The sequence below is a fragment of the Manihot esculenta genome, chromosome 10, assembly GCF_001659605.2.
Source record: "Manihot esculenta cultivar AM560-2 chromosome 10, M.esculenta_v8, whole genome shotgun sequence".
NCBI lineage: Eukaryota > Viridiplantae > Streptophyta > Magnoliopsida > Malpighiales > Euphorbiaceae > Manihot > Manihot esculenta.
In genome coordinates, this window is record NC_035170.2 from 5,667,906 (window position 1) to 5,679,960 (window position 12,055).

Genomic DNA, 12,055 nt, shown 5'->3' on the forward strand with positions numbered 1-12,055 from the left:
GACAAGTTGAGCATAATTTACTCCAATTTGAAGAGAGCGTTGGAATGAACTGTCTAACTAGGAGTGTTGAAATGAATTGTTTAATTAGGAGTAAATTATATAATTTTAAGATCTGATATATAAATATTTTATTTTTTTAGAATAAAATTTTTTTCTCTCTCCTCATTTTATTATAAATGTATCTATATATAACTTTGTAAATAAATCTATATAACTTTGTTTTTCCGGAGAAGAATACATAACTAAATTAATTTACTGAATCCATTGTTCATAATTTCTATCTAAAAAATTTCTTTTTATGGTCATCAACGCACTCCACCACTACTTGATGCTCAAGGAAATTCAAATCAAAGGGACGGCTTATTATTATTCGAGTAGCTTTAAATTTGAATATGCTTTTTCATGAACTGAAATATTTTATGAGAACGGAAATTTAAGTAGCCTTACCTATTGTGTCAATATAATGAAGATTTCGAGAACCAAAAAAAAAAAAAAATTAAAATTTGAGAATTCTTAAAATCCATAACCTCTAAACATAGGTCTTCCAATCAAACCATAAAAATTAACCTTCATTCTTTAAAACAGGTAATAAATCCCACACCCAAGAAACAACTTCTTCTAATATCTCTCTCTCCCTCTCCAATTTGTGCATGGAGTAGGAAGTAAAATTTAGGAAACTTGAGTAACCACGGCAGAGACCATTCTGTTCATTCCACACATGCCATGTCCCCGGCAAAGACGATAATAGCCCTCTTCTCCCCATTGCTTACCCCATGAGTTTTTGATGATCCAATATGGCTTGTACCCGAACCGAAGAATCGAGAACCCTTTGGCACCATACCCTACTAGTAGAACTCCATGGTTGATCCATTTCTTACCACATATAAGTGGACACGACACTCCTCCGATGTAAGTTTGCATAAATATTGCATTCAATCCAACTGCATTTTAGTTTGGATATTAATGCACGGCTTCACTAAAATAAGTTATTAATTGCATTATTGCAGGGTTTAAAGCAAAAAACTCACCAGCCAGAGGTCCATGGTGAACTAAATGTGTTGCAATTTGGGTCTCATCAATGGGAATATTGGTAAAATTTGCAACTTTAACTGCTATTTTTTCTTTGTCGAACTTGCATTCACCTCGCTTCCCTGTATAAGGATATGAACCCTCCTCTTCTAACCCTCCTGCCTCCATCAAATATCTATAGGCATTTGTCATAAGACCACCACCGCAGCCATCATCGCAAGCTCGTTTATCTACCATGTCACACTTCACACGCAGCCAAAAAATAAATTGAGAAATTAATATATTTCCGCACAAGCGAAACGGACAATGCCTTAAGGGAAATAAAAATAAACCTTATTATCACAGTCCACCAGCTGTTGCTCACTAAGATTGAGAAGCTTCCCAGTTGCAATAAAATGGGCACCTTCAATTGCTCCAGTGGTGCTGAATGCCCAGCATGATCCACACGCACCCTGCACTTGCTCCACCCTTTTAATTAACTTCGCATATTCATGGTTTTAAACCATGACCCTTATGGTGAATTCAAAAAAAATTTAATTACCTAGAAAATTTCAGAAACCTACTAATAATATATCGGACTTTCTGTAATTAGATTTTATCTAGCAAAGCCCAGAACTGTACCTGCATCTTCACATCGGTAACAGCACCCTTTTTCCTCCAATCAAAGCTCCCAGGCAATCCACCAGCCTCAACAAACGACGTCGTTACACCCTCTACGTGTGCCCCACCTCCCACAACACCAGTATACATCCTCTCAAACTCATCCTCTGTCAAGTCCATAAACTGCGTGACACCGTGCACTGCCGTGGGGTCCATCGCCTGGTGTTCAACAGCTCTAACAATGTTCTTGGCGAAGACACCAAGGCGGTGCACGTACTCCTCTCGACTACCATACTCTTTATTATACTTCTTCATGAAAATCTTGAATCTCTCCTCAGTGCCCAAAAGAAGAGCATCCTTCAAGAACTTCCTATGGTAAACGTTGGGGATATTATCGTCTGTGACCTGGAGTATAGTTGGGTCTCGTAGGGAGGCATCGGAAGTAGCGGTGGTTGCAGAGATTGTTAGCGTCAAGGCGGCGACGACGGCAAAAGCAATTCTTTCTTGGATAATCATGTTCTCGTTTCTCCGGTTGAAGATGAAGGTGGATGGGAACAGAGAAGAGGAAATGGAAATATAGAGTTTAGTGGTTATGTTTAAATTACTGTTTTGTCCTCAAGGGCTCGAATGCAGAAATAGTTATAGAAGTGTTAGAGAGGCAAGGGCATTGTGGTAAAATGAGTGACAGGAGTTGCCATGCAGAGGACTGTGCTGAGGATAGACCACGTAGAAGATGACATTATATCAGCTTTGCTACGTGCATGGCTTGAATGGTGCCTGGTGGTGACTGCCGATAGATGTTGGCATATGACTGACCCTTCATCAAAATATTTTTCCCAAAACATATATATTTTTAAAGAAAAAATCCAGGGAGGCGGAATAATCCTGTCATAATTACCCTCACCGTTCACAGAAATTAAATAAAAAAAAATTATTTAACCTCTTAATTTTAAAAAATATATTATAATATTATTTAAAATTTTAAAATATTTTCAAATAAAGACTAATCAGTGAAAATTAATAAAAAATTAATAAAATTTTTTGTTAAATTTAAAAATTACTCTAATTAAATAATAAAATTCTTACTCTTATTTAAAATGATAAATTTAAAAAAAATTAAATTAATTGAATTTTTTAATTTTTATGTTTAGTAAAATAAAAAATATAAAAATTTCATTTTTTGAATTATTGTCAGAAGATTAATTTTAAATTAAAAATAAATCCTATCAAAATTATTAAAATTTTGTGTGAAATGATTTTATTTAAGATTATTTGCATAAAGTTACTTAATTAATTTTTAAAAATTTATTTATTTTATTTTATTTTTATTTATTTTAACTTGAAATTTTTTTGTATTTTATTAATTAATAATTGATTTTTTTAGAATTTAATTTAATATTAATAATTTATTTATATTTAATATTAAAAAAATTATTACATTATTTTGTTAATTTTTTAAAAATAGTATTCTTTTTAATTTATATTTTTTAATAGTAAAAGGTTATATAAAGTTTAAATTTTAAATATTGTGAAAATATTAATAATAGTGTTAAAAAATATTTTTTAGAAAAATAATTATTTATTTATAAAAAATTGAAAAAATATTGTTATTTATAAAAGAAATATTTATATTTAACTTATAAATAATAAGGATAATGAAAAAAAATAAATTAATTTAAATGGTTTTTATTATTTTAAAATTTATTCAAAATAAAGAAATTCTTTTATATACAAGTTGAGTTGAATTAAATTCTATTAATAGACTTCAATTTGTATATATGAATTAAAATGAATTAAATTCTATTAATAGACTTCAATTTTTTAATAATAATTACATTTTAAATAAGAGTTTAACGATTAAAATTAATAAAAAGAGAATTTTTTAAAAATTTCATAAACATAATTGTGATTGTATATATAAACATAAAAATTAACCATTTCAAAAAAAAAACATAAAAATTAATTATTAATAAAATAATAATTTGATATTACTTTCTTAATATATTTTTTATTATTTTATTATTAAATTATTTTTTATCCATTATGAATTATTTTTAAAATTAATAAATTTTATTTTTAATATATATTAAGTAAGAGTACATTATAAAGATAATATATAAATTATCATTTATTTCAAAAAAACAACTTATTATCATCTATTGATACAAGTAGCCTATATAATTTAAAAGAAATAAAGAAAAAAATTTAAAATTTTTTAAAAAAATTTATAACTTTAACCATTTTTAAATGGTATAAATAGCCTTAAATAAGTTATAAATTTTTATAAAATTTTTTTTTTAAAAAAAGTATACTTTCAGAAATTTAACCATCCATTAGTTTTAAATTTATATTTATAATAGAGGGAATAACTGCAGTTTTAGACAGATTGAATATAAATGGATTTAAGAGTTGAGTTTTAAAAATATAAGGATTGATATTGTTAATTATGTTAAAATTTAAAAATTAAAGTGTAATTTATGTAATAAAATACTTTATTCACATTAATAAAAATTTAAGTGTTCACAAGGTGTTTTAGATATTTGAAATATTTATTCTTTATTTTGTTTGTTGAATAATAAAATTATAAATGGAAAGTTTTTTTATTTAGTCGGAATAATTTAAAAGAATAGAAGTGCCGAAAAATCTAAATGAATCAAAATAATTTGAAATTTTAATTCAAAATTTTAAGAAATATGTTGGATTCTAATTTTTATATTTTTTTCAGTATATTCATTCAGTTTAATTTTTTTATTAAAATTTTTGAAAAAACCAAACCAACCTTTAAATAAATATCAAAGTTTAATGTAATACATTCTCCTCTCGGCTTAGTGGTAACTAGGGATTGAGGATTAACAGGTCTTATGTTCATTCTTTATATTAGCAACAGCAAACTTTAATTTTTTTTTTATTTGATTCGATTTTAAATTGAGCTAACAATTTTCTTAATTCTATAAAAAAAAAATTGAAGTGTTCAATTTTCAAAATTTAGGGATGGATTCATATATTACTTTAAAAATTATGAAAATTAAATTTGTTACTAAATTTAGTATTAAATTGTAATTTGTTAGTAATTTAATAAAATAAATAATAAAAAAATTATCATAAATACAATCTACTATTCATATTTAAAAATATATATAAATTTATGTTCAACTATTGATTTTATTATTTTATTTTATATTAAATATTAAATTTAGTATTTTAAATTTTAAATTTAGTATTTTAAATTATATTAATTCTATAAGAAGAATATTGTAAAATCAGGAGAAAAATTAAAAAAGCAAAAGTGAAGAAATGTGAGAATAGATGAAGCTGATATAAAAAATAAAGAAGAAAATTGAGAGAAAAAAAGGAAAAAGAGAATTATGATAGAAAAATGAAAAGAAAGTGAGGAAAATGGGAAAATCAAAGAAAATAAGAAAAAAGTGAAAATGAAAATTAATAAAAAAAGAAAATAGAAGAAAATGATAAAAAAATGAAGAAAAAAAGAGGAGAGAAAATGAGAGAAAATAGAAAAAAAAAATAGAAGAAAGTAAAAGAGAAAGCAAGAGAATACTAGAAAAAAGGAAATAAATGAAAAATGAGAGAAAAAGGGAGAAAAAATAATAGAAAATGAAAAGAAAGGAAAAAAATAGAAGAAAAAGGAAAAAAAATAAAAATATAAAGAAAATAAAAAAATGAGAGAAAAAATAAAGGATAATAAAAATGAAATAAAATTATTCTGGTTTTCTTTGTTTTAACAGTTTTTTCATTTGTTTTAGGTGATGGGCCTCTTCATGGAAGTGGATGCCCGCGATCACTCTCTCCGGGAATCTGTGGACCGCCGGATAGAGGAGGCGCGTCTGGAGGAGAATTTGTCCACGACTAGTGATGCCAGGGGCAACCTTACAGCAGCTCGAGCTCATACTGAGTCCCTCCAAGCGAAGCTGCATTCTGCCTTGGAGGCCCTCAAAAGAGCCGACGAGAGGACGGCTGAGGCACAAGAGCATACTAAGTCCCTGGAGGCAGAGTTGTCTCATACTCGCAGGGTTCTTAAGGAGTCTGATGAGAGGGCGGCTGCAGCTGAGATTCGAAGTGAAGAAGTTTTGAAGCAGCTGTCCTCCCTGGTGGAGACCCTTCGTGAAAGGGATGAGGCGATAAGCCAGAAGGAGGAGGTCCAGCGCCAGTATGAGGCCCTGAAGGCTGATTTTGAAGGGCTTCAAGTTCACCTAAATAAGGTGAATGTTCAAAAGGAGAGGGCCTTGGTTCGGGTGGAGATCCTTGAGCAGGAGCTGAACACGAGTTCTGAGCGTATCAGAGACCTGGCTTCATCGGCCGAGGAGTCTACGCTTCGTAACCAACAACTTAGCCATAAAGTCAGGGTTTTAGAGCGTAAATGTTCAGCCCTACTCAAGGTGGTTAAACATGCTGAGGATAAGACCCAGCGGGAGTGCGAGAGGCGTCTGGAGGAGTATCAGGAATCGGATGAGCTGAAAGGAAAGATTGAGCAGGCCTGTGAAGCTCACCTCCAAGACTATAAGGATTCTTCTGAATTGAAGGCGGTTATAGCTGAGGCCTGCGAGTTGCATCTGGACGAGTATAAAGCCTCTGCGGAGATGAAGACTGCTATCTGGCAGAAGGCCTTTCGCATGTTCAGGTCTGGCTACAATAGGGGTTTAAGAGAAGCCAGACGTGCTCCTGATACTCCGCTGGCAAAACTTCGAGCTAGAGAAGTGGATTCTAATGGCGAGGATGTTCTTTATGGGGAAGATGATTTCCCCTTGCCTAGAGGGACCTCTCGCATTGCGGCTGAGTCTTCCGAGGAAGAGTCCGAGCAACAGGGGGACAATATGGAGGATTTCGGGACTGAAGGTGAAGACCCCGAGCCTAAGGAGGGAGACCCTGGCCCAGGGTTGGAGGGTGCCAGATCTCCTCTGGATGTAAATGTAGATAAATATACTATAGGTGATGACATTCTGAGAGATGTAAGTCCCTTGAGGACTGTTTTTCCTTCAAATTCATCAGATAAATAAGTTGTACTATCTTCTTCTTCTAATGAAAGTTTAATTTCTTTTACTTGAACTATTGTTGCTTTTATTTCATTCTTGAACTTATCTTTTCTTATCGTTACTGGAGCACTTAATCTTCATATCTTGTGATTTATATTTAACTAAGATATTTCACTAAGAAATTTTGTTCATGAGCTTTTCCTATCTGAACTTAGTCAAGCTGGATTATTTCTAGCCATGAGCTCGGTTTTCAGATCATGTACCTTTTAATGGTAAATAACAGGGCTGATTTTTTGCCTTTAGTTCTGTCTTGACGGGGATTGAAGCTGAGGTATTCTCTGTTTCATGCCATTGGATTTCCCTCGGATTGCCCCTTTACTTCCTCAATATTTATTACATGAGTAGTGAGGGAGTGAATCTTTGTATTTTATTTGTGCTTGCATGGCCTCCCCTTAGGCGATTTTACTTTGCCTTTTTTAGTTATAAGGTCGGCTGTCTGGTCCTTGCCTTTCTGCGTGCTCCACTGGGACAGGGAGGTCGGCTTTTGTCGTTTTTTCTTTTTGTTTGGGTTGTTAAATGTTTGCTTATGACCAATCGGCTCGAGCTAGGAACACGAACTTTTGTCTGTATCTATCCTTCTGAATGTCACATATTGCGAGTCTATCCGAGCTGGGAGATCGGTTCTTTGCTTTTTGCTTAGGCTTATATACCTACAATCTGCAGCGCGTCCTATACTTCTGAGTATTGTCCGGACGCTTTGCGGTTCAGACCTCTTTCTAGGCTAGCTGGTTCGGCACTAGAAGTTGATTCGTGAGGTTAATGTTGTACCGAGCTCGCTTTTGGAGATTGGCCTGGGGCTGTGATGCTCTTTGGCTATTGTGCCCCGAGCTCCTTCGGGAGATCAAAATTTGATTTTTCATCAGTAATTTAGGATTTGTCTTCTTTGTTTTCCCGGGAGTTCTGGGGGATCCCGGTCTTTTTTGTTTTCCCGGGAGTTCTAGGGGATCCCGGTCTTCATGCTCCGGGAGGTCTTTTAAGATCCTCACCGGCTGTTTTTGTTTTGTTTTCCCGGGAGTTCTTAGGGATCCCGGTCTTCTTTGTTTTCCCTGGAGTTCTAGGGGATCCCGGCCTTCATGCTCCGGGAGGTCTTTTAAGATCCTCACCGGCCGTTTTTGTTTTATTTTTTCGGGAGTTCTTAGGGATCCCGGTCTTCTTTGTTTTCCCGGGAGTTCTAGGGGATCCCGGTCTTCATGCTCCGGGAGGTCTTTTAAGATCCTCACCGGCCGTTTTTATTTTGTTTTCTCGGGAGTTCTTAGGGATCCCAGTCTTCTTTGTTTTCCCGGGAGTTCTTAGGGATCCCGGTCTTCTTTGTTTTCCCGGGAGTTCTAGGGGATCCAGGTCTTCTTTATTTTCCCGGGAGTTCTAGGGGATCCCGGTCTTCTTTGTTTTCCCGAGAGTTCTAGGGGATCCCGGTCTTCATGCTCCGGGAGGTCTTTTAAGATCCTCACCGGCCATTTTTGTTTTGTTTTCCCGGGAGTTCTTAGGGATCCCGGTCTTCTTTGTTTTTCCGGGAGTTCTAGGGGATCCCGGTCTTCTTTGTTTTCCCGGGAGTTCTAGGGGATCCCGGTCTTCATGCTCCGGGAGGTCTTTTAAGATCCTCACCGGCCGTTTTTATTTTGTTTTCCCGGGAGTTCTTAGGGATTCCGGTCTTCTTTGTTTTCCCGGGAGTTCTAGGGGATCCCGGTCTTCTTTGTTTTTCCGGGAGTTCTAGGGGATCCCGGTCTTCTACCCCTGAGGTTTCTCTGCTACAGGGTCTTCGTATTCTATTTTTCCTTTTGAAAAGTGGCATTCATAATAGAAATAACATTATCGTATAAAGAATGGCGTCATTTTATTCAGTTGTGTTTTTCAGAGTATAATATTTTTCTTTACAAATATTTTAAGGGAAATACCTCTTCAAGTGTTGGATATTCCAAGCATGGGGCTTAGGGTTTCCCTGCATATCTTCAATTTGGTATACTCCCGGCCTGACCACTTTTGTTATTCTGAATGGGCCCTCCCAGGTCGGTGCCAACTTACCCATTGCGACTCTTTTTCCTGTAGCCTCCAGGTTTCTCAAGGCTATGTCTCCCACTTTCAAGCTTCTTTCTCTGACTTTTTGGTTGTAATATCGTGCTGCTCGTTGTTGATAAGCGGCAGTTCGGACTTGAGCTTCTTCCCTGATTTCTTCGAGAGCATCCAGGTTACTTCTTAACTTGTCATCATTAGTGTTTTCACTAACGAATTGGACTCGATGAGTGGGGATTTGCAACTCCACTGGCACTACAGCCTCTGTGCCGTAGGCAAGTGCAAAAGGTGTTTCTTTAGTAGGCGTCCTGGGGATAGTCCGGAGTGCCCACAGGATGCTGTTGAGCTCTTCTGCCCAGTTCGCCTTTGCTCCATCCAGCCGTTTTTTTAATCCTTGAAGGATAGCTCTGTTAGTAACCTCTGTTTGGCCATTAGTCTGGGGATGGGCCATGGAGGAGAATTTGTGTCATATGCCCATGTTTGCTGTAAATGCTTTGAAGGTACTATAGTCGAACTGTCTGCCATTGTCTGAGATAAGCAATCTTGGTATGCCAAATCTGCAGATGATGTTTCCCCATACAAAGTCTATCATCTTGCGAGCTGTGATCGTGGCTATTGCTTCTGCCTCTGGCCATTTTGAGAAGTATTCTACAGCCACTACTACGAACTTCCTCTGCCCCGTGGTCTTGGGGAAGGGTCCCAGGATATCTATTCCCCATTGTGAGAATGGCCATGGGCTGGATATGCTGGCTTGAGGAGTGGCTGGGACTCTGATGGCATTAGCAAATCTTTGGCATATGTCACACCTTCTAACGAACTCTTCTGCTTCCCTTTTGACAGTGGGCCAGTAGTATCCTTGCCTGAATATTTTATTGGCTAAGGTCCCTGCCCCTTCGTGAGCTCCACATATTCCCCTGTGTATCTCTTCCATCACCCTTATAGCCTCCTCCGGGCTCACACACCGGAGCCATGGGCTGGACTTTCCTTTTCTGTACAAGGTCCCCCTTACTACTTGATAGTTGGCGGCACGAGTTGCTATCTTTCTGGCTTCGTCATTATCCTCGGGGAGCTTTCCCTTCTTTAGGTATTCTATGTATGGGGTCATCCAAGTTGGGCTTTGTTCCACCTGTAACACCGTGCTTGTTTTACTGAAAGCGGGCGTAAGGACGTGTTGTATGTACACTTCGTCAGGAAGCTGTTCTAGTTCTTCTTTAGACAACCGGCTAAGCAGGTCTGCTTCCTCATTTTCTTCTTGTGGTATTCTTTGGAATTTGATGGTAACTCTCTGATCTATGAACTCGGCCTCTATTGCTTTTACTTTTGCCAGGTAACTCTGCATGGTTGGATCCCTGGCCTGATATGCCCCAGTAATCTGATTGACCACCAATTGTGAGTCGCTATTTACTTCGAGGTCGGTTGCCCCTACCTCCATTGCCACCATCATTCCGTTTATTAGGGCTTCATACTCCGCCACATTATTGGAAGCCTGGAATCCTAAGTGCAGGGTGTAGCAAACCTTAAAATCTCCAGGCCCCTTAAGCATTATTCCTGCACTGCTGCCTTCGGCGCCTGAAGCCTCGTCCACATATAACTTCCAGTTGAACTTTTGGAAAAGTTCTTCTTTCCTCTCCTTCCTCGATGCTTCTGAAGATGATTCCCCTTATTCCTTACTGAACGTGCATTCTGCTATGAAATCGGCAAGGGCTTGAGATTTTATAGCTGTTCGAGGTCGGTACTCTAGGCAATAAGGGCTGATCTCGAGGGACCATGCGAGCATCCGACCTGAGGTTTCTGGTCTATGCAGAATCTTCTTCAATGGTTGATCAGTCATCACTACTCCCTGGTGGCTTTCTAGGTAAACCCTGAACTTCCGGACTGCCAGCAATAGAGCGTACGCTATTTTCTCAATATTCAGATATCTGACCTCGGCATCTTTAAGCACCTTGCTGACATAGAAAATAGGCTTCTGCTCCCCTTCTTCCACCCTTACCAATACGGCACTAACTGCTAGGTATATCAGAAGTTGCTAGGTATATCAGAAGTTCTTCACCTTCTATGGGGCTACTAAGCACATGAGGCGAGCTGAGATAACTTTTGAGTTAAGGCTTCACGACAATCTTCTGTCCATTCAAAGTTTGGCACTTTCCTCAACTTTCTGAAGAACGGTAAACATTTTTCTACCGACCGTGACATGAATCGATTGAGTGCCACTACTCTCCCAGTCAGTTTCTGGACGTCCCTTACACAGGTTGGTTCTGACATATTTAGTATGGCTTCTACTTTCTCTGGATTGGGCTCGATGCCTTTCCCACTTACCATGTATCCCAGGAATTTTCCTCCTCTGATGAAGAAAGCGCACTTTGCTGGATTCAGCTTCATTCTGTACTAATCTAATACTCCAAACACCTCCTTCAAATCTGCCATGTGCTGTTGGAAAGTTAGGCTTTTGACCACCATATCGTCTACATAAACTTCTACGTTCCTGCCGATATGCTCTTTGAAGATTTTGTTCATCAGTCTTTGGTAAGTTGCCCCGGCGTTTTTCAATCCGAAAGGCATGGCTCTATAGCAATAAGTCCCATCTTCTGTTATGAACGATGTTTTTTCTTCATCCGACCTATCTATTGGGATTTGATGATAACCAGACATTGCATCCAAAGACGACATATAATCAAAACCGGCCGTAGAATCGACCATTTTTTTAATATCAGGGAGGGGGTAACAATCTTTAGGGCAAGCTTGATTCAAGTCAGTGAAATCTATGGACATCCTATATTTGCCATTGGCTTTTTTGACTAATACAAGATTAGCTAACCACTGTGGGTACATGACTTTCCTAATGAAGCCTGCCTCTTCTAACTTCTGTACTTCCTCCCTTGTAGCCTGTTGCTTTTCCCTTCCTACCACCCTCTTCTTCTGCTTTACTGGTTTGGATTCGGGGAGGACATTCAGCTTATGTGTCATCACTTCGGGATCAATTCCGGGCATGTCAGAAGGCTTCCAGGCGAAGCTTGGTGCGTGACTTCGGACCAGAGTCATGACCTCGGTTTTCTGCTCTTTTGTCAGGCCGGCGTTGAGACTAAAGACCTTATCTGCTTCCACGTCTGATAATGGAAAAGTCTCCAGTTCTCCTACTGGCTCTGTCCTGGCCTCCGTTTTTTCATCCCTGACCTCTAAGACTTCCGAGTCCAGCCCTTCCTCTGTTATGCTCGGCTCTGCCACCGTAGCCAGGTATACTGCCCTTGCTTCTTCTTGGCTTCCCCGAACTATCCCTACTCCTGCTTCTGTTGGGAATTTCATCGCCAGATATCTGATACTGGTGACAGCCTCAAAGTCGAACAGCACAGGTCGTCCCAGAATCGCGTTGTAAC

The 12,055-nt window shown here is 37.4% G+C and overlaps 1 protein-coding gene across 1 annotated transcript; it reads right to left on the bottom strand.

Annotated features, from left to right (window-relative positions):
• Positions 1 to 487: 487 nt before the first annotated feature.
• Positions 488 to 2,146, bottom strand: LOC110625015 (probable cysteine protease RD19D). The gene is made up of 4 exons (XM_021770500.2): positions 1,651 to 2,146; positions 1,362 to 1,481; positions 1,029 to 1,272; positions 488 to 941 (listed from the first exon to the last, which is right to left on the bottom strand). Exons 1-4 carry the CDS (start codon positions 2,143 to 2,145, stop codon positions 670 to 672), a joined length of 1,131 nt encoding a protein of 376 aa, XP_021626192.1. The 5' UTR covers position 2,146; the 3' UTR covers positions 488 to 669.
• Positions 2,147 to 12,055: the final 9,909 nt, after the last annotated feature.